The sequence below is a fragment of the Atractosteus spatula genome, chromosome 9, assembly GCF_055471065.1.
Source record: "Atractosteus spatula isolate fAtrSpa1 chromosome 9, fAtrSpa1.hap1, whole genome shotgun sequence".
Taxonomy (NCBI): domain Eukaryota; kingdom Metazoa; phylum Chordata; class Actinopteri; order Semionotiformes; family Lepisosteidae; genus Atractosteus; species Atractosteus spatula.
In genome coordinates, this window is record NC_142714.1 from 5,540,578 (window position 1) to 5,564,714 (window position 24,137).

Below are 24,137 nucleotides of genomic sequence, written 5' to 3' on the forward strand. Positions count from 1 at the left end.
CTCTTTAAACTTTTATGTTGATTGCTTTTTATAATGCTCACTGAGCTTTGGGACACCTTCTGTCTTGTAAGGCATAATCAAAGTGTAAAGTGCATTATCCTCTACTCCACTGGATGGGTATGGGATGTGCTTTTAAAGGCACTGGAGTCCCCCAGGACACAATACAGTGAGATGCCTGCAGCCTTCTTCGCCTTGAATTCTAATCTCGTCAGATGTCAAAAGCTCTGCGAGCCTGAGCCTGCACATTCCTAGAGCGACCCAAGAGGTCTGACCATCTCTAGATACAAAAGGAGCGCGGACACACTGAAAGATTTTTAAGCTTGAAAATAAACTGGCCGTATTCTTCTCTTTCCGTTTAATTAAAAGTAAGTGTTCTGTTCCCTAGTGTTGGGGGGAGGAGCACCATGGGCACGTCTCTGGACTCATGACTAGTGGGATTGAGTTCCTGTTGCTCTAGTCCACCCAGCTGTACAAATGGAGATCAGCACTGCTAGTGGGTAGATACCTGTCCTGGGGGGGTCATTACATCATGCTCTCTTGTCTGCTTAATGCTACAGAAACTGGGATAAGCTCAAGCCTGATGAACCACTGTGGCTCAGATATGGAGACTGCCTGCTCTCTACGTGCAATATGGAATAGACAGTAAAATAAAATAACTGGACATTACCCAATATGCAATGTGAAAAATATACCATTTATGAATAAATGACCTTCGCTTGTGGCTTGGGTTCTGAAGACAAAGGAATGGCTTGCCTAGCCTTTGCACTGTGGTGGCAATAATATTTAATCATGAGCCCTTTTTGAGTTGTACCTGAGAGTGTCAGAGTACAGCCATGCGATTCACAATTCAGTAACCGTGTCAGGACAGCAGTCTGTGCGCGCTGGCTTATAAGGAGGTGAACATCTCACTGCAGGACGAGAAGATACCTACGGAATCGCTGCAGTCTGACTGCATGGGATCGGGAAGAGGGAAACAGAAACCAGTGCAGCTACCTAACTTACAGAGAACACAAAGGACTGGACTTTTTAATAAGTCAGAAATTCACCTCTGACTGTAAGTCGACTCACTGAACTACATAATAAAAAAAGATTGATATATTATTATATTTACTGTAGATGTTTTGGTTCAGAAACACAACATCAGAGAAACCTTTCCTGACATATCCTGCATTATTACAGCTAGGTGCACAAGCAGAGTGCAAGCAGGAGCAGCCTCTTTACTGGAGTCCCTCTTAGCAGCTCAGCAAGGCTGGGAGCCCCACACTGGGGACACAGAGCTGGAGGAAGCATTAGTCAGATAGACCTGTTGCTGGCTGCCAACTGTTTGCAGCTTGATTTATTATTATATTTATCTGCAGGAGAGTAGCAGGGTCAGGAAAACACACTCACTCCGGGGACGCTGTGGAAGCACAGGGAAAAGGAGGCAGCAATTTAATTTGCTGGGTTTTCATAATTGTTTTAGAAAAAAAGAGCTGAAAAGAAACACTCAGAAACAAAAGCACCGCAATAAAAACGGGAGGAACTTTAAATCTAAAAAAAAGGGCAAAGACAAATGGAGGGTTTTCTGTCGATGTCTCGAAAATACTCATGTTTCCAATTTCGTTCCCTTTTGAAGATAAGACAAAATAACGTCTAGATTGCTGTTAACTTAGTCACAATAGCATTAGCACCTTATAGACTGATCTCATAAGCCATATATGGGCCTGGTCGTTATATATCTCCTACAAAGAAGAACCTTTAGGAAACAAGGTTACTGTTGTAAGCAGTGTTGCTGGACCAGTAGGCGGTGCTCTTCCCTCTGGACCTGAATTTCCAAACCAGTGCCTCCGTATTGCTGACTGGAGACACTGTTCTATAGGAGGTGCCACCTTCATTCGGTTATGGATGATCCCTCGGTAGCAGTATAGTTCATAACCCTCTGTCTTGGCCACATATGTGGGCTGGTACAACCTGGCTACCCTACATTTCCCCCTTTAATTCAACTGGTAATGCATTTTCTCGCTCCTCTCTCTGGTCTGCTGTGTGCCAGGTAGAACTGACAGTCTTACCAGGTGTGTTTCCAGGTACAGCTTGAGGCAGGTGGTCTCAGCCTTGGGTGGTGTCCAGTTCTCAGTTGTTTCTAGAGCTTCATGCAACCACTGAATGAACTCATCCAGTTTGCCAACAAAACCCTGAGAAGGAGAAATAGATGTTTCTGCATCTATAGATGTTCAGTCAGAGAGAGAAATTAAGTGAGTAATACGCCTCTCATATGACTAAGATAATAACAATAATAGTACAATAGCTTCACATTTGTCAGCTCTGTAAAGACATTTACATTAATGAAATGGATAAACTCTGTCAAGGCAGGGCTGTCTTTGACTCGTGATAGTTAATGAACCTTAAAATCAAGGGACTGTTTTACAAGAGTAAAATCTTATTTTTCCTCTTAACAAAAATCATTTTCACTGAGATGACGTTGACATTTATTTTCCAAGGTGAAGGCAACACAAGACACAGCTTACGTTCTAGTCGTATGAAACTAGCTAAAGAAATTTATAGATGGCTTTCCTGAAAGAGAATAAGCTCTTGTTCAATCATCTTCCTGTGTATAAATGAAAATCACCCTTTGTATAAATGGAAGTTTAACGAAAAATAGGAACAATAAAGGAACAACAGACTTTAACTGACAGCGCCTGTTACAATGATGCAGATTGGAATGTCTTGAGTGGATTACTGTATGGTAATGGAAAGGAAAGCCATATTCTTCTGTGAAATTCTACATGACTGCAGACTCAATACAGAATATAAAATCCATTACTAGAAAAAATTGTATTTCCTGAAATCGCTTTTTTCATATAACGGGCTAATAGTGCCATCTGCTGGATAAAATAGGTACTTCTACTTTTCAAAGACGGTACATTTCATTTTTAAAGGTGATGCGGCCCATTGAACCACTAAAATTAAGCTTTTGATTCTTCTTTATTATGTATTACTTTTTGGATATTGCCTAAACATACCACGAAATAGAAGATTTGTTTAGAATATATGTATTCTGTTTTCAAAAATGCACAAAAGATAATTTAATCTTTAAAATGCTCTAACCTCTGAAATCCATTAATTAATAACACAAATTAATAGGGACGAAATATCTGAAGCTTGCAGTACACTGCTTTATACCATGTCAGAAACTAACAATTGTTTAAGAATAAAAGAATTTTCAGTTTATTGTGTAGTCCTGTTTTTGTTCTACAGAAATCTCATTTGATGTAACACAATTTGTGGTTTCGAGGCAGTATGTCTTCTGATTCAACCACAGCTTTTTAGGATTTTATCATAACTGTAAACTGTCTTGAAAAGAATAGCTCAGATATGCCACTTTTCACTTAGAACAGTAAGGTGTGTTTTAAGGACAGTTAATCACAAAGCCATCAATCTTCAGATCAATATGGGAGCCAAGTTTCTAGATGTATTTGATCATTTCTGGCAATTTTAATGTGCTTTGTCTGCACCACACAAAGCAGTTCTATGAAATAAAAACATTGTCTGATTATGAGAAATTGAATTGTTCGCAGATATTTCTGGTGTTCAGAGCCTAATTCCCCACAGGTCCAATTGCAATTCAATATCTGCTGCATGTTTTTTTTTTAAATCTACCCCTCACTGGCTGTGAAACAGCTCTGCAAAAGAGAAAAAAAAAGGATTTTGTTTCATTATTGCTCCTGTGTGGAACAGAAAGTACAATTCATTGACTTTTTTTTTATTTCTTTTTAAGGCTTGAGAGTTAACGATATTGGGAATGGGTAAAGTGGCACCGAAGGGGGAGCTGTTTTCAAAGACGTCGCTGGCGTGCTCAGAAATAGTCCATTCCCGGCCACAGTGCGATCAGCGTGGCTGCACATCATCGCCTTTCATGCAAAGCCAAGCAAGTTGCTTGTTTATTGTGAGCAATTCCTCTGTGCATCTGTCCCACAGTATGTGGCAGCCAGATGCAGGAAGAGCCTCTGTTTGGGTTTCCAATCTCTTAAACAAGAACTGTCCAGGTCCAAGCCAACTGAGCTCTGCAGATCAAAGGAGTCATAAAGTAAGAGTCTAAGGACTATAGAGCCACTGTTTCACTCTCATAAGGAAGGCTAGGGTACCAGATAATAACTTCAAAAATGCCCGACTCTGTACATAAATACAGAGTTGCCGTTTTTAAATCCAGCACACGTCTCCGTTGGAAACATTAGAAAGCCGCGTCAGTAAAATAAAAACAAGAATAAGCCAAGCACACACAAACACGGGCGTCAAACTCCCTGGTTTGAATGGAAGCTTAGTTACTCTTTTGTAAGAAACAAATGTAGAGTGCTGAGATGAAAGCAGATTTGATTTTGGTTCATTTCCCCCCTAGATGTTAATCTCAGTACACACTATCCCCTTTCTCTTTTTTACGTTCATTTCGTACATGGAGATATCAGTGTTCGTCTCTTTCTCAAACCACCTTTTAAAGACTTCTTGGAGACGTCTCCACCGTTTAACTACAACTCATCTGCTGCTGAAGGAAAAAGCCTTTTTTAACTTAGCAATACATCTTTAAAACCGCTTGTCACACATTGCACCTGTAGCCTGGCAAGAAGTAAACATGTCAGATGCAGAGTCTCTCCGGAGTTTTTTTTTTAGTTTTGTGTCAGGAAGCAAACTTCACACATGACTACTTTTTCCAAGCCCCCCACCGCAAGGGCCTCAAATTCCAGATGTCTGTTGCCATGAGGATGAAGTCATTTCAGAAGCGGCCCGTATGCTAATACAATCAATCACTTGCTGCGCGTTACATACTGTATATTTCAGGTGCCTCGCCTGCGTTTCTCTGCGCCGCGATTCGGGATGAAGTTGCTGGCGTTCGCTCTGCGTGGGAAGAGCGCTACAACGCGAAGACGAAAGCAAAGGGAAAACGGAGGACGACGCCAGAGCAAGAAAACCTCCAGTATTTGTGGAAGCGAACTCCACATTTCTTTGTGTTCCTCTTCCTCGATATGGCGGAATCTCCTCCAGTAACAGTAATGATAACAACTGTATTTCTCAGCAACACTGGAGTGTTGAACAATGGGACAATGAGAGAAACTCAGATAAATCTGAGCCTTTATGAATGTTATTACCTATTTATAGCCATTCCTCTGCTTTCTGTTTTAGCAGCCCTGTTAATGACGCACATAACAACAATGGAAGATCATTGATGTTCTTAACCTGCTTCATTGTTGTGGTACAGGATATTAGCTGATATCACTGAGGCGCATGTGTAAGAAAGCATGTGTCTGTGAGGGGACCTTGTAAGAGGTTTAGTATTCACTGGCCAGGACAAGTTATCTGGAAACTACACTACAGTAGTTTAAAAAAAACATTTCGAAAACTGACCGTTTGTAAACGGATTGTAGAACTGTAATGAATTATTCATTATTTCAGATTGCTATAAATACACAAAACGCAAATAAGTGAAAACAAATAATGGCCAATTGAGATAACCCAGTAAAAGTGTGAAAGGAAACATGCATCGTTTTTTATATGCCGTTGCCTATTGCCACCGCCAGGCGGCGCTGATATCACTTGACGGCAAAGGAACTGTGATAAGGGTCCAATTCCTTTCCCATTTTAAAATTAAATTACGCTTAAATGCCTAAACAAGATTTCCGTTCGGTCCTCTTTATCTAACAAGTAGTATCCTCACAGAGAAGCTTAGGAAGATTCTGCTGCTGTATCAGTTCACACTAAATGGTTTCATAGAATAAGCTCTCAACCTGCAATGACTACAGGGGCTTGCGAACCTCCATATTGAGACGCATCTCATGCTTGTACCAATGAAGTGTTGTGAAAGAATTGAGGCCTATTTAAGATGTTGTCCCCTCAAATGCTCACCCAATCATATTCTGTTAAATGTATATCATTTATGTGTTTTTTTTCATCTTTTTTAGATGTTATAACATATTGTTAAAGATGCTTCTTAACATTTTCAAAAGATTTCACTTTAATTTCAGTATATTGGAGAAGGCAGTTTTAATTACCTTTAAATGACCAATTCGATGTTTTTTATAGACCAGCTGTGTGGAAGAGCACGGTAAAAATGTGAGCATTAGATATGCAGACCGAAGTTCTGTTTTGTATTGTAACGCAGCAAGACACAGATCCCCCTATAGTGATGACTCTGAATGCCAACAACACCTTATTCATGGTCCAGTATTAATGCCCTTCCTTCCTTTTCCTTTGATACAGAGCAGGGAGGACTAAACCCTTTGGAATCAGCTACAGAAATTGTGAGAAACAATATTTTTGTAAGCCTATTTTAAGATTTTATGTAAGCCTATTTTATGTAATTTTTTTTCTGTGATAATTCTGTTCTTTGAGTTTTAAACACAAGTAGCTTTAAATGTGATAACTTAAAATGGAGATACTGCTGACTCACTGGATGGTTATATTATTATTGTCCACTTGAGGGAGTTACAGTACTCTGTTTTAATGACAGTATCAAATATTAAAGTTAAAACTACAGCCATAAAGCATTCAGCATCCATAATCATTTAATAACTTTACTACAATACAATTAAAATATTTAATGCTCCAGTGACTGTTTTATTAGACACTTTTTAAATGTGTATCACCATCCCCTAATATTCCCGGTCGAATGATTAATGAAATTTCCTCTGCTGTTGGAAATGGAGTATGACTCAGAGCCAGTTGATTAATTAGAAATAAACAGTGAACAAACGACGACAACAGAAAATTAAACAATAAAGAAAAAAAAATCTAAAAATGTCTCTTTCCAAAAACTGAAACATGGAGAAGCTTAATGCAGAATGTTAAAAGTATCCCAAAGAGAAATATAAACAAAATGAAAATCCTCATTACCTCAATCTTTTCCCAGATATCCTCATAGTTCTCCTGGTGCTGGATGTCATCGAGCAGCTGCTGGATCAGTGCTGTTCTGCCCAAGCTGGTTTCTTCAGCTTGGCTGGGGTCCTTGACCAGCCAGAGGTCTCGCGCCTTCTGTTTGACACTCAGGTCAGCTGCATTGACCTCATCCTCTGACAAGAGATCGCTGAGAGGCCCCGACTCAATGCTCTCGTCCAGGGAGGGAGCTATGTCACTGGACGATGTGGGGGAAAGCCTCCCTCCGGGGAAAGGCTTTTCGGAGACCCTGGTGAGCCGAAGAGGGAGGTAACCATCGCAGTCCGAGTTCACTTCTGACAGCTCCCAGTCATCGACATCCTGAAAGGTCTCTTCCATAGGTTTCTGAGGCAGAACCTTGGCCAGGTTCTCCAGCTTCATTGCCAGCATCTCAGTTTTCTTGAGCTGGGACGGAAGAGCTAAGTACTCATCAGACCCATACCACGGCTCCTTCTTTGTCTCAGTTCCATTGCACGTGGGGGGCAGATGCTCTTTTGTTGCCACTGGAAGGCTTTTGGAATCAGGTGAGTGTGCAGATGTTTCTGGAATCGTGGCACTGAGTCCTTTCCTATGGTCGGGTGGAGTGGGATCACTCCCTTCTGGGCTGCTCACGTTAAGTGGGGAGCTCTTCATTTCATTACAGCTCTCCTGGAAGCCCACAACATGTGCACATCCCAGTTGCTCAGGAGGAGATGGACGATCTGCAAGGCTGCTGGGTTGCTCTGCCTCAGAGGTGCTTCCCTGAAGAGACGGGTTCGACGCAGCTTGGCCCTGCACTCTTTTGTACGGAGGTCCGTTCGCTAAAGCCTTGTGGATCTTGTCGCTCATTGTGTTCAAGCAGTCGTAAGACTGGCTGACAGCAGAGGGGGCGCTCCTGGGGTAGACAGAGGTGAGCTCCAGCCAGAACTTTGACCTGTCAGGGGGGTCCAGGAGGGAGGGTGTGCTCCGGCTCATATCGCCTTTGAACTGGAGAGATGAAGGAGGGGCTCTCTTGATTATGGATTCTATATCATCGCTGGACATTCCTTCCAGGTACATGGCTTTTTTGGGCATGGATGGCTGAGTGGGGGAAACCTCATTATAGTTAAAGCAGTCCCTGATAGGCCTCTTGGAAAGGGAATTTTCACAATGTGATGCATGTCGGCTCCTTGGAACGCCCTGATGCTTTATAGGAGACATCACCGCATTATCAGCCAAGGCCAGGTCCTCCCCAGGGGGCTCTGTGTTCCCCTGTGGGAGGAGGGGCTTCCCTGAAGTGGCTTTTGATTCTTCCCTGATTTGTGGGGCGGAGGACAGAGGAGTATCCTGGCCAGAGACAGGCGATTCATCTTGCTTGGAAGACAGGCGTTCAGCAGCTACCGTCAGTAACCCAACGCTTTGGATGAGCTCTGGAAAGTCTTTCTCCAGGTCGGGGTAAAAGCAGGATTCTTGGGTTTTTGCTTTCGTTCGGCTGGAGGTCATGGCTTCCAGCTCGATTGGCAAGTCTTCGCTTGGGCTGTAGTCGCTCAGCTCACAGGCAGTGATGCCACAGTCCAGTGATAAGTAATTCTGACTGCACTTGATGGTCAGCTGTCCTGAATCATCCACTTCAGTCAAGGCATCTAGACGGGCCTGCAAAATTAAGTGGTTAAGCTGTATGATGTGCAAATATATATTCTAGGTAACTAAAGATAAATGAAGTTTCAAGGGCTGCTTGTGATATCTTAAGGTTAAATTATTCAAGAGGCCTTGATTTTAACCAACAAGGCACAGTCTGACAACAGTATCAGAGAAGCAACATCTCTTTTCGTAATAGTTTTTAATTTGATTTTATCTGAATTTCTGTCTGTTTTAAATGTGTTGAAGATTTTAAATCAAGACAGAAGGCATGGGATTTTGAGGAAAAAAAGAAGCCCTCAAAAAGCAAGGCAAGCCCACTCAAACTTTGCAAATGCTGTGAGAAAGCACAGACTAAACCTTTTGTCTAATTTCACATGCTTTTCAAGCATCTGCCATTGCCAGGGGCTGGGCACAACAGAGTGCAGAGACCTTAATAGAGACTGCCACTTGCACAGCCTGGGGAGGGGACATCAGAGGAATGAGAGGAACAGAATGGGACCACAGCAATGCTGGCACACTATGAGTAACCACTGCACCCTTTATGAGCAATGACAACTACATCACATGAAAGAAAATGTGAGCCCAAAACAAAAGACATAAAGCATTACATAACAAAATCCTGTCCTTCGTAAGGACGTTCACTGAGAGCATTCTTAAGCTGACTTAAGAGGTAGAAAATAACACATTTTTGAACACAGAAATCAGCTCTCAGACCAGTTGTTCTACTGTGCCTAAGAGGCAGCCTTTAATGAATCGATTATAGAGAAGTGAACAACTTCTCTTATGGGATTACCACACTGGATTGTCTCTGACTCTATGCCAAAGAAACTAATCCCAGTAAATCACCGGAGGAAAATGAGAACATTAAGATTTCCCTGAGACGTGTACGTGTAAAGTTCCAAGACAGTATGTAAAAAAAAACTTTTGAGGAAAAAAATAATTCCCACTCAATCTCAAATTTGTATTTTGAAATCTTACTTGTTTTCCTTGCAACAGACACAGAAAAATATGGTTTAGGTGCACAGCTGCACTTGAATCCTGGGGGACAGCATTATAGTATTCAGCAAACTAAATATATAGAATATAATGCACATTCAATAACAGCATTAATAAAAACAGAGTAAGTATAATGAGCCCAAGCATATTTCACAGCATTCCCCAGAAACAGTGACTTTCCAACAGCTTGCTCAAAGCACTTTTACATTGGGCACTGTATGAATATCAGCCTTAAGTGTGGCTTTCTTACATTTATAAGGATGTACTGACAAACCTACATGTTGCGTGAAAACTGTTCTGTTCCAATTAATTTACCAATGTATGCTCATGTAACTTCCATTCCATTTGTGGGGAATAACCCCAAAGCGAGACAGAGCACGTGGACACGGACCTCAGTCTGGTCCTGGGAGAAGGCCTGCAGGATGTCTGTCTGCCGGGTGTAGTTGCCGTTGGAGTCCTGGAGCCCCTGCAGGACCCGCTCCTTCAGCACAAGGACGGAGACGCGGAGCTGGTGCCACAGCAGCTGCACCGTGCGGATGTCCACGATGATGTTGACGGAGTACGAGAGGAGCTTCAGGGAGAACTCGGTCTCCAGCAGGGCGTGGATCTGCTCCACGTGGTCCGAGATGTCCTCACAAATATCCTGCGTGGAGAAGGAGGAGAGACGGGCCGTTGGAATTCGACTCATGCGCGACGGGTGAACTCTTTCCCATTTCAAAAGCAGGTAGAAGAGTAAAGAGACCTACAGCACCTAACCCAGGTGTAGAGCAGCTCCAGTTTACAGGCAAGTGAGGAGAAGAACCAGCATTCAGGAGATAACGGGTTTCCTGTTGAAAACCTTTTCTTGCATTAAACAGACAGACATACTGTACCACTGATAATCTGGGAGTCTAATTTAGAATCTGTGAGAAAAGATTCTAGATAATGGATTTCTTAGTAATTGTTGAAAGTTGTTGTGCTACCATAGTACAGTATATTAAACTGCACAAATCTGTTGTAAAAGTATTTTTTGTATAAGTCTTTCAGCATATAAGGGGTTTTACTGACTTATGTGTAGGATGGTTTGGTCCACAGCCACCTCTCCCAGGATTTGGGCCTACAACCTTGCAGTTACAAATCCAGAACCTTGCCCACTGCTGCACACTGCTGTCTTTTCTAAGTGTGATCAACTCCAGATGAAGAGCTGTTACTTTATACTACTAATGACTGCCATTGGTATGATCTGATATGGCACCAGCCAACATTTACAGCTTTCACAGCAACTGGAGCCCTTAACAGTGACTTTTACTGTCTATACAGTTTAACTTTACCAGCTTGGAAACTGCTTAGCAACTACATTAATTGCAAAATAATACACAAAGAAAAATTTAATTTTCAAAAATGTATGAAAAATGATGCAGGTCAGAAACAATTAAGCTACAGGAGTTTAAGCAATGTGGCTCATTTCAACACCAGGGTAATCTAATGCAGAAATCCAGCAAAGAAAGGTAAGAAAGGAAAAGGACTTGGAGTTCACCTTGAATTCTCATACAACGAAGTTGCTAGGGAATGGCAACTTTCACTAAAATGGTCAGAAAGGAAACCAAACACAATTATCTTTCAAGAATCCAAGGTTTTCACAAGGAGGTCAATCCGCAGTACAGTGTATGCCGAATGTGGATGCTCTGGCTGTATGAGACAAATGCACAGGATTTACCACAACAGCTTTCCTAATTCCTTTCCTAATTCAACCCCAGCCCGAACATTGCGATTTCTTTCAGCAAACGAATCCCAGGATTATTCTGGTTCTGTGCTCTTTAAGTGTTCTTAATTTACACAGGCACAGAATGGGCACAGCCTCTACCATTTTATCACTAGCCTCTCAGACGATGTCTATAAATTTACTGAAAGACTCGCTTGTCAGATTCGCTTTCAAGCGAGGCAGTTTCTGTAGAGAGACATTCTACAGCCAGCTTATCCTCAACTTGCTTTTCTCTCATATATCACATGGGGTCCTGGAGAAATACAGTATAGCAAACTTACTGAAGTTCAAATGGTAGCAGTTAAGTAATTGAGGGCGGGAGACATTGTTTGATTTCATGCTATATAGACTAAGAAGCTGCAAATACTGACAGGTAGGTGAGGAGTCACTTTACATGAAGGTTAAAAACCCAAGGAAATGAAAATACATACAGTATTTAACACAGCTGAGAATGCACAGCTATTAATCTAGGCTTATTGGAAGCAGGAAGAAAACAGATAGTTAAAATGTGCAGCGAAAATGACAATATTGCTGGAATTCAGTCAGGGACGGATTCTCTATTATTAAAACTCACAACTAAGAGTGGCTCCGATTATTCTCTACTAATGTTTTTTAATTCAGTTTTTGCACAAAGCCTTTAAAACTATAGTTCATTGTGCACATTGGACTAGAGGCTTCTTTTCCTTCAGCGCTAGTCTGTGCAAACAGCTCTTGCATGCTTCTGTGGTAGTACTGGATACAAGACCAACTCCCTTCACAACTGTCTCTCATGTCAACAGCTGAGCCCTCAGCCTACAGCTGCTGTCAAGTGTCACATGACACTGGGTCTGAAAGCCTGGTTTCACCTTCGCCTGAAATAAACAAGCAGAATCTCTCTCTGCTCCCACCAAACACGAGTGAGTAGAATTGGAAATAAGCTGTCACTGGTATATGATAGAAAGGAGCATTTTTATGTGTTTGAGATTATCCAGCAGCTTTTTATGTAAAGTGCAACACATTAAAAACACACGATTTCAAAATATGTAAAAAATGGAAGCAAGCATATGGTACTGTACTGTAGGTGCTTGTTGTCCACTAAAAAGTTTCTGTGCAATGAAGTATAATAAGAAAGGCAGTGAAATACAGAACTTCAAGTTGGGAGCTGCGTCAGCATGCGTAGTCTTCAAAGGAACAGGTAACGGGTTTATTTCACGCTGAAAAGAGAAGAAAGGAAACACAATGTTTCGGCTGTGGAGCCTTCTTCAGGTGTGAGAAAGACAGGGTAGATGGCAAAGATTAAATGGCACATGAGAACAAAAGATGGAAAAGTGTAGGAGGAGGGAGAGGGGAGAGGCAGAGAGGCCACTCAGGAAGTGCAAAGTGGAGAGGGGTGGAGAAAGGTGTGAAGTCAAAAAATGCTCCTTTCTATCATTCCAGTGACAGCTTTTTTCCAATTCTACTCACTTGTGTTTGGTGGGAACAGAGAGAGATTCTGCTTGTTTATTTCAGGCGAAGGTGAAACCAGGTGAAATGAAATACAGTACTTTATGGTCCCTCATGTTTATGTTAGGTAATGTTCTAGCTTCTTATACAGACAAGCATCTTTGCCAGAAAATATTTGTGCATTCTTACCCATTTCCTACAATATCAAGATTTCCATCAGTTCACCAGTTATCCATATGCATGGTTTTTGGTTTAATATTTAAACAAATATGAGCTGCAAACCCTACTACACTCTTGATAATTACATGTGCTGAAGCAGTGAGTCATGACAGTTCCACACACGTTCTCAGTCTCTGCAAACTACGAAACAAAGATGTCACACAGTTCAAGATCTAATGCTGAGATGAGCTTGGCCTCACAAACCAAAATTCCCACACATACAAATAAAAAATGAAACTGCAAATAAAATGAAACCAAAATTACTTTGTTTCAATTGTTTTTTTACTGGACTTTGGTGAAAATATAGGACTAAACATAAGTTATTTACATATTAGATATACTATTTAAATACAGCTTGTGCTTTCTTATATGTGATTAAGAAACTTTGATAATTTGATAGGGAGAGTTCTAAGGACTTGCAAGAATGCATATTTTTGATCCTAGAATTTGGAAATGTCATGATTAGATTTTACTGACAAGTTCTAAAAGTCAGGTTTTGGGACAGGATATTGGAAAGAATACAATCAGAATGAAAAAGCAAATATTAAGTAACCCTGCTTTAAGAATAAGAAACCTAGTTTTGTGGAGAAGAGGTCACAATTATTCAAACTTTCCAGTCCATGCGAACAGCAACGTCATGAGACATGAAGGTTTAGACAATTAAAAACAGAGCTGACACCCTAGTGTAACTGGCCGTTACTCATCCAGCATTGCATTTATACACGGAGAAAGGAGAAACAGCTGGAAATGAAGACATGAAAACAACTTTACAATTCACATTAACATCTTAAAAGCATTAACACTGCAACACTTCACTACATGCCAGTTTCCACTTGCAGGGTACGGATCAGATCAAATGGCCAGATTTGCAAACTATCATAGCCAAGTTCCTATATGACCATCTGCTTATATTCGGTTCATCCATTAGTACTGTATATAATAATCCAAGGCTCAAGGTTGCTTTCTGTTATCTCTTCAGAAAAAAAACGTTGTATCCTTCATTCTTATCTAAGTTTAAAAGCAAATATCCTACCAGCCGCTGAGTAATTGGGAATTATTACAAGAGAAAACAAGAGCACTTTAGGCTCAAATCCCCTTTTCCCAGCTCCTGGACTAAGCAGCTCTGATAGATCTAATCTCAGGTGAGCCTTCCACCACCAGTCAACATGACAGAAACCCATTCATCCCCTTCGCTTTGGAGGGTCTGGCTAATGGAGACACTACCCTCCAGGATTCAGTTATCTAAGGACAAATGCAGTTAGCACTGTGCTCAAGCCACAAGGCACAAGAATAACTGAAGGAATTCCGTGTTCTTAAACATCAGCATCCAAATTTGTGACTCTTTTCCAGAGTGTGGGCTTGCTGAAGCTCTTATTTAGAAAAGCAATTTTGTTCAAATGTGCTTCATATGCTAACTTGGGGACATCAGTTTAACCCTGTGATAGCAATGTGATTACAGTACCACAGCTGCAGCACTAGTTAAGCAGAGTGTTCCGCAGTTTGGTGAACGCTGTCACACAACACAGATACTGTATCCCATGTGTTTTCATTTGTTTACTCCCTGGACATCATGTCAGAAGACCAACGCCTGCCTCTAAGTCTCTAACCACAAAGGACTCCTTACATCTCAGAGAACAACACAGGTGTAAAGGTACTTTCATGACTTCACTTGTTGTGAGCTTTCATCGCGGGGTGGTCTCTGCAATGCAGTTCTTATTAGTACTCTTCAGTACTTAGTTTGTGACAAATGCATCTTCATTCACTCGCTCTAATTGGTAGCAGTTTCTGTTCCTGTAATTCCACTTGTCACAATATCTCAGTGCTCACAAGATGTTCCGTCAAGCTCTGTTTAGCCTCCCGTTGTGTACAGCAGAGCACTGAAGCTTCCACTGATGTTCAGGGAAATGCACCAGAAATCACCAGATGTCACCCCCTGTCTCCCCGCAGACCGGAAAATGTGTGAGAGTCTGTGACAGAGAAAGAGAAAGCTAATCACTGTTGATCACTTTGTGGATCCTGAGAGCTGGCCTGGCACTGGAGTAATTCAATGGAACTGCATTTTACCATTATATAAATCATTATGCCTTATACTTTAGTATGAAGTCCCAAAGTCCCACAGCATGTCTTCCTTAATATTAGTATCAATGTTAAAATGTTTTTTTTTACTCTGCAAATATATTGCATTTAAAAAAGTTGGAACATATGGGATTAAAGGTGAGAGACTAATATTCACAGACAGGTTCAGAAGGAGTGCTGTATTTAAGAAGTTATTGATATTGAGAGATTTCCAGTGCTTCCAAACAACAGGGTGGTTTGGCTTAACATTGATTTCTATGATATGCAGATGCTGCCACAAACAGCTACAGCTGAGAAAGAAAATGGCTCAGCTATCAATATAGTAACCATTTCACTTTATCACTGTCATCACCGTCATCAGACAATGGTAAACAGATACAACTAAATATATTATAGGAGAAAAAAGGAGATCACAAGACATAAATGAGTTTGGAAAATGTTCAATGCACTAGACAAACACTGTAAAGCATGGACACTGTAGCTGAATAACAACACAATGACAGTGAAAATGCTCTTGGTTCTCAAACTTCCTCTTTCCAAAGTAATATAGCATTCTAGAATCTAGAACATGTACTTTGCCAGGGTAACAGAACTCCACAGCAAAGCTGAAAAATCAAGACCATGAAAAACAACAATCTGTACAAATTACAGTTTTCCTGAGGCTTTATTTCATCAAGAAAAGTCCCAGTAAGGCAAAATCCTATCTTATACATATCATTATGTACCTGTTGAAGACAAAAACATTTGAAAACTGCTGTACTCCAGTCAGTACTGAGCGCTGCAAAGCTTTTTTCAACAACTCCCGAACAGTACACATCTGGGGAGGGGTAAAACACCAGTAATAGGTTTGGCATAAAAATAATATTGTAAATAAATAACTGGAATGTCGTTTAATCATAATAGTTATGCAGTTTGCCAGTTAAACAGTGATATAAAAAGGTAAAGTCCACACCAGGGTATAGTGGCTCATCAGGCAAGAGCTCATTCTGCAGTGTTAAGTGGACTAGAGAGCAGGTGACACAGGAGGACCCCCAGCAGTGCTGGTCCCCCCTACACAGCTGGGGGCACAGGGGTACAGCACCTCACTCAAGGAAGAACAGCATGGTTTACAGTGGAGACCTGAACTTACAATCTGTCAGTTAAGAGCCCAGTAGCTTACCCACTACACTATACCACCACAAAATTGAGAACAAAATTAGGTTGAGATTTTAATAGTGAGAAATATTTACTACAATGCATACCCATACCTGTTCACTTTCATAATACCCTACAGCAGACAACTGATCACAGCCATTACTAACAAAACAAAGTCTGCAGGGAATACACTTTTCAGAATTGTCCATATTTACGAGACTTTGAATGAGATCCAGCTGTCACCCACACAGCAAATGTTTGGGCAACAGTAACAGGCTGTATAACACACACACATGTGCAAAGCTATGCGCATGGGAAGGACCTAACTTGGAATAATTAACTTTATATGTGAGATAAACAGCAAACAACTTTGGGCTTTAATGGAAACAAAAATGAGAAAGAAAAAAAAAGACTTTGACATTTAATTGCCTCTAGCATGCTATTGCTACATCTACAGTTTGAAAAGAGAATATCCAAAAGTCATGCAGCAAAAGACAAGGACAGGCCTATCATCAATGAACTATCAATTGAATGATGAACAAACAAAAGCATTTTGAAGGAGAAACCAGACTGAGCTACATTCAAGGTCCATCGCGTTTCACAGCTCTGACTGCATCTCCGATCACTTACCCAATCAAGGAAAGAGTCAGCAGACGGAAGTCCTTCGCTCGGTGTGAATGTGTTCAGCGTTCTGATGAAAGCCGCACCTCACTCCTTTGATTACAACCAGTAAATCCATTTGATTATTCCCATGCAACATTCAGCCACAGCAAGACGCGCTCCTGGCTGTCTGGTCTATTTCTGTAGGTTATATGATAGCTGTTGTACTTGGGAGTGTAAAAAATAAAAAATAAAGTATACATGTGTCTCTTCTTTTATTACAATAAGACTTATCAGCACCACAGTCCGTGCTCCGGGTTTCCACAACTACTGACCTGGATTTCACTTCCCAGGAACAGAGACAGGCACCCTGTCCTTCGCACCGGCATTCCTACTGGGCTGGTCTAACGACAGTTAGCAGGGATATTTTAGGCTGTGACCTAACTCCAGTCAGAATGCTCACTGAATCACACTCACAGTGACTTACAGTCAAATGTGCCCAGGCAGCTGCCCAGTGCCTCTCGTGAAGTCAGACAGGCGAGGTCAGCTTTGAAGCTGCCAGTACAAGAAAGAAGCCAAGAAGCCAAGCTCAGAGACAGAAACCTGCGGTATTTTGTCGGTTTCTGTGTCTAGCTGCAGAAAAAGGGAATGCCCTTCAAAACAAAGAAAATGCACAAGGGCAGCCACACTGACTCATTTTGTTATAAAGCGTACTAAGGTACAATAGAGCACCTAGTATTGGGCTGACCTTATGAGCCTAGAGTACACTGAAGGACAGCGCTGTTAATATCAGAGAAAAGTATATAAGACAGAACAACTGCTGGAGGAGAATTAGATGTGTTAGAAAACACATGTAGTACATGAGAACAGTAGTGCAGAATGGATTCTGGAGGATGAAAGATGAAAGCACTTAATCTTTCTTTGAGGGCTGTGATGGGAGACACTTTCATGACATATAACAAATCTGGAATTAAAAATGAAAAAAACAAAACAAAACAGGATATAATCCGCGTTGTGGAACTAATGGCCAAGCGTAACACATTAATATGCTAAACAAAGTATGCCACTTCAACAGTGTGAAGACATCAACAAGCAACCAGTTGTATCCCCTGTACTCTACTGTAGATACACTGCTGCATGAAATTACAACACATTCTGGAAAATACAAGACCTGGTGAGTAAATGTTTAAAGACACAGACCCAGATTAGAAATCTGGGGATGGCTAGTAATTGTTAAACTATGTCAAAAAACCCTTAAATGACATCTAGTAATAACTTTATAAGCTTTCCTATCATGTACCAAAATTATATAGAAAATATGAACTGATGTGAGTAACAAAGCTGAGGAGAGCAGTGAAATAAAACCTTCACTCTCCAGGTATTAATTTAAGAGACATATTTACCTCATGAGAGCTCGTTTATAGGCTCACTAGTTTTTTGCCTGTCTCTGCATTATGAAGCACATAAAATGCTGCTGAAAACCAGACAGGTAATAAGATGTGCTATTATTAAGACCATTACAGAAGCCCCACTGAGTGGAGAAATGATGCTCGTGTCAATTAAATAATTAACATACAATAACAGCTAATGACAACGTTTATCACAAGGCTGATTTCCTTAAGCTTCCCAGACATCTACCTTAACTAGAAAAAGGAATTATCGTCCAATTATAGAGCTCAAAGCAAGGGCTCAAAGAAGAGAATGACAGGTGCTGGATTTCTTTTTCATTACCGCAGTTATACCAGTTACCAAAAACAAAAATGAAGTCAAAGGGCTATCAAAACTCGTGACTCATTTTACAAATGTTATTAATTTTTCACCTACTGAAATCCTGGGGAAACTATTGTCATCAATTAAATGAAAGAGGTAAGTGAAGAGATTAATAGCTCACTGTAGAATGAAACCCAAAGGCACTACTGCTATCAAGGTCTAGGTTAGGGCTATTCCGGTTTACTGCTTTACAGCAATCATGACTCAGCTCGGTGGTCATTCTGAAACCTGACCTGTGTGCTGGGATAACTTAGTGCATCACCACCACTGAGTGCAACACCTCTGTCCAAAATACAGTGGGGTGTTCCTTACCAGGCTGCACCAATGAATTTTCCAAAACAGCTCCCACAGGAAATCCAAAGAGAAATGAAAAAAAAAAACTTCTTGCACCTCCAGAAGAGGAAACCTAAACCCTAAAGATGTTCATCCCTTGTCATGCAATTGTGGAATTTGACTGCAGCTGGATGTTAAAACAAATTAAGGGTTTTTGTCTGCTGCTTATCCATCTCTATGTCATAACACTATGCCCTGCTAAAAGAAAGGTCTTCAGTTTGCCCTTTTCTTCCAGTCTACTGAAATATCCACCTCCTACAATATCTTTCACAAGCTTTCTCCCCTTTTTAAATAACACGTCCACCCACACCTTCACTCAGCTTGGCTTTTTGATTTCCTTAACACTCAGAGGTACTTTTACATCTCCAGAGACATACAGAAAGCATGTCTGCTTTTGTGTTTGCAGATCAAGAGCACAATGCACAGCTGCAGATCTGGATTGGTCACCTGTTGTTTCCAGGCTCCTCTGTGTACAGACATGCTCACCTTCTGTCACCTGGCTCAACAGGGGTTTGCATTGAGCCAGTTCTTGCCAGAGTCCACTGGATAATTCTAAAATCATCCTTGCCTGAAGTGCAAGCCAATGTGTTTTGGTCTTGCAGATATTGTAAACAGAGCGATTTCTATTATCCCTTTCTTGCTTGTGCCAGTTTCTTCCAGTGCCATGCCATTTGACAGACAGATCTAGCATCCAGAACCAAATTCCTAGGCAATGCGGTTACATCATTATAAATAAATTCACAGAAGCAGCTGCTAGGCCCCTCTAGCTGTGGACTGACCTATAAGCCTAAGAAAAAAATGAATAAAGAAAGAACATTCAGCTGTTTAGCTGTTTCCCACAATCTCTGCAAAAACACAACCTCAGAACGAAAGACAAAAAAAGGACCTGACCCATGGAAAGTGGGCCAATGTCTCAGACAGATCAAAGCCTCTGATTGATTGCATTTTATGTTCATCTTGTTGCTTTAGGGCTGATGGTCAGAGCTGCATAAATGCCAATCCCCCCATGTGGCCACAGTCACAGAGTAGTCTCCACCACTGCTCCCATTCAGCATTCTACACATGCCTGCATTGTACAGCCAGTCATCTGTGGACTGTGAAGACACAAGCCTCCTCCTGCCCCAGCAATGTGGAGATCTGTATGCATATGTGGCTTTCCATTCAAATATCTTGCCCCTTTAAAATTATATGTCTTAACTACTAGTTTATTTTTCAAACTACACGTTCCTTTAAAAATGTCATATTTGTACTTTAGAACTACAAATACAACTCTCCACTTAAACCTATGAATAGGATGTCATGGCCTTTGCATTTCTTGCAAATTGTCACAGCACTATGGGATCTTCAAAGACCACCAGGTCAGGACTTGCTTTAGCATCTCATTTGAAGGATGACGCCTCCTATAGCACAGCATCTCCTGTCACCACACAGTGGCCTCGGTTCGACAATACTGTTCCACAGGGAAGAGCACCGCTCCGTCCCAGCCCGGAGCAGACCCAGCCCTGCTCGGTCTCATGAGATGTGTCTACAGTGTGGGAACACTGCTGTTGTTGTGGGTTATACAGTGTTAACAGCCAGATATGTCCTGACTGAGGAATGGGCCTTTAGGCCCCTCAACAGTTCATTTCCAAAAATAGCATCAAGTCAGGCTGAAGAAGTCAGCTCCCGCTGCTGCCAGATCTTTCCACCCAGCGAAACACAGAGTGCAGCTGTATTTTTGGGACCCAGATTAATGTCTTCTGACCACCAACAAATAACACAGAACGATGACTCTAAGGGTCTGTTTTCATCATTTCACAGCCCCCAGGAGCACTTACTGTATATTGTGATTACTATGTCAAGTAATACTTAGTACTACAATACTAAATAGTATACTATAAGTCAGTTAAGATGAAAAATTCTATACTATATGTAGTTCTGAATTTGTGTTCATTTCCAAACACATCAGAATCTTTTAAGGCATTCTTTCAGACTTTAAACAAAATCTTTGCAGAATATCTGCAAAATGCAGTTAACTGGCAGTTAACTGTTACAAATATAAATAATAGCATTTGAGGATATTCATGTTTTAAGTCTTTAAAATCCAAAATAGATTATAGTGAAATAGAATAAGCAACAGCTTCTTTGAAAAACAATACATAAAATATTACTATTGATCCAAAGCATGTTCATCTCAAGTGTATAGAAATATTCCAAGCATTTGGCTTTTCACATTTTATCCAGTAGATGGCACTCCACCTTTAGGAATTATCTCAGGCCAACAGCCACTGGCAAGCTAACTTACTGGAAAAGATAACCTAAGAGTCTAGTTATACCCAGCTATACTGTAGTTATACCCAGGGAACACAAACTGCATGTGCAGAATGTTTTTCTGCCGAACGTTCTGTTGGTACATCAACTGGCACAGAAAGCACTGACTGTGCTTAAACAGGAGTATGAAATACCAAATTCAAAAGACTGCATTTTTTCTTCCTTTGAACACTTCCCTTGAATTACAAGTGTTGTAAATGAAGTTATGACATCATAAACTGCATCTGCCTCTTGATAGACCTCAGTGACTGGTTATAGCAGTTTGACGGTTTGCATCTAGTTAAGTGCAATACAAAAGAAACAAAAAAATGTCAGTTAAAAGCCACATTTTAAAGGCTCTATTAATAACCCTTGTCATTATCAAGACACAAAGATATATTTAAATAGGTTAACTCTGAGAAATAGTAAATAGATCACTGACTTCGTTTCAAATAGTATAATAATCAGATACAGATACAGAAAAGCAAACACCACAACTAACAAATGAGCTAAAATGAAAGTCATTTAAACTGCCATGATGCCAGTCAAAGGCAGACTCATAATCCGTCTCAGAGGGAGAGACTCTCAAGATTAACATTTCATATTCGCATAATATCCACTTTGTCAAAATCTTCAGCTGTTTTTCCGAACGCTCTTCTTCAATAACAACACATTTTGCCATGCCACACGACAATTTCTCATTTTTTGTGAAGATCAAATCTTTTTTATACACTCCAACACTTATCTGCTCTAGGAATTAATGGGAAGTACTCAAACACGGCATCAGCCAGTGCTCGAATTTCGCTTCAGCCAAGGTAAGATGATAAGAAAATCAATTCTGCTCGTCACCGAGAAGCATATTCAGACATAAAAGGCAACTAAACAGCATGAATACAAATTCTTCTCACGTTTCCAAGTGACTGAAAGCCAGCAGAGCATTGTTTCTGCCAGAAAGTGACTCAAAATCTCAGCAGAAAGAAAATGCTCCCTGATTACAGACTGAGCTCTGTTGCCACAGGTTCAGAACTGGGTCATGTCTCTGGCTGACATCGACTGGGATTCCCCAGGTGGCCGTGCTCAGTGAAGGGCAGGCAGGGGGTATCAGTTGATCAGGGCTCTCAGTGTGTCACTCAGGGGTCTCAGTGCCCCCTGTGGTGTCCTAGGCCCTTGCAGGTTTGTGGTTCTGTTGTTGAAGGACATGCCTCTTCTCCAATCAGTGGACAGGGGTGGTGCTGCCTGTGACATATTAAAAGATGATTGGCTCAAAAGGTGGGTGGGTCAGAAGAGCCTCCCCACACTTCCTCATTCACCCTGTGTGCGGCTGTGGGTTCATATCTATGATCTGATAGGTTAAAAACACACAACTGGCTATTCCATATCGGGTGGGTATACCAAAATAATTGGCCTGAATTTAGAAAAAAGGCAATGCCTAAATTACAAGGTCAAAAAATAAATGACATAATCCCCAACTACTGTACTAGCCCAGTGTGCATTAATCCAGGCCAACATTCAGATAATGAAAATATTTGGAATCATTTCTCAGCATCAAGGCCCTGGCAAACAGAACATTTTGCTTGATAAATAAAAAATATGTAATTTAGAAATTACATTACATCATACCTGTTCAGTATCATACATATTTGATACAACTAATGAGAACAGAAAGTTGTGTTTGACCAATAATGTTTACGTCTCTGCTACAGTCAAGGCAGACAGAGACATTGTCAGCATGAATCTTTTTCATTAGACAGCTAGTTCCTGTGGCTCTGGTAGATCGGCTGCTTCCAGCAGTCTGGAAGATATCAACAAGGATGCTGTACAATACATCATGCCAGTACCTCCCTCTAAAACACACCATGAGCCATTGTGGTTTAGCTAACTGTGTGTCACAGGAAATCACACTATTATGTGAGTCAATGTTCATCAAGTATCTGTATGACGTGAGGGAAAGAGCAGATTACTCAGTATTTGTTACTCAGAACACAACAATTCATTAAATTCATTTTAAGCCTTACTGTATATTCCAAGTTTGCTCCTTCAACAAAAGACAACTAACACTTCTAGTTTATCTCCAGGCCACAATAATAAATTGTTAGCAGTTTGCTGGTACCTCCAGCTCTTGCTAATAAGCTCAGGCTATAGGGTATAGTTTTATTCTACATTTGTTTACACTAATTTTAACATACATAATAAATACACCAATTTCCTCATCTGGTCAGTACTAATAGCATCTAACATGTCACGTTTCTCATTTGTTTACTGATGCAATATTGCACTGAGAGACTGCCTTATGTCTACACTGTGAAATTTTAACACTCGTTCTAGCCATTACTCAGTTTGCTCCACAGTACAGATGTCAAATATGGTGCTTGTTTTATCTACAGTTCAGGTAGCTGGAGATGGAGCTGGAGTTTCTTGGAGACAACAAATAAAGGAGATGCAATTATATTTTTCACAAGCAAATCAAAACACACTGTTCAGCGCATCACATATCTTGCTGTCATATTCTATGAAGGAATTTCAGTAATTACAGAGTGCATAATAACACGCTTGACATCCAAGTTAATCCAAAAACATCTGCCCGTTTGTGTTGCAAACACACTACACTGCATTTCTGTAGTAATGAGTACTTAAGAGGGTTTAGTAACATGAAGAGTCTAGTTACACTAAAATAAAATCAAATTTCAACAGACCTATTCTTATGTTCATTAAGGACTTTCTATGGGAGACCATTCCTGATACTAATTTTGAATTAGTGATTTCTAACACAGACGTTTACTTTATTTTGAAATTAAAATATGAATTGAATGTAGCTGGGCCTAACAGCAAACAGGCCTTTGAACATACTGCTCTGACATTTCAGTAACAGCACTGCACCTACTGATATACAACTGAAAAGGAACACGGTCAATTAAAGCCAGTCTTTGCACTGTGCAGTCTCAAAAACAGGTTGGAAAAGACAGGAGCCACTTCTACTCTAACGTTTTGAATCCTTGAAGATCGACTTACTGCATTACTGCATTGTACTGCATTAGCTCAAGCTGTATTCCTCACTTGTGTT

General features: G+C 40.8%; 1 protein-coding gene across 1 annotated transcript in view; it reads right to left on the reverse strand.

The window, feature by feature from the left end:
• akap6 (A-kinase anchoring protein 6) overlaps window positions 1-24,137 on the reverse strand; it is a 107,096-nt gene that overhangs the window by 79,262 nt on the left and 3,697 nt on the right. The window contains exons 2-4 of the mRNA XM_088925537.1: window positions 9,884-10,135; window positions 6,859-8,508; window positions 2,049-2,171 (exon numbers count right to left, since the gene is read on the reverse strand). Coding sequence (XP_088781663.1) covers window positions 2,049-2,171; window positions 6,859-8,508; window positions 9,884-10,135 — 2,025 coding nt within the window. The remainder of the gene's footprint in view (window positions 1-2,048; window positions 2,172-6,858; window positions 8,509-9,883; window positions 10,136-24,137) is intronic.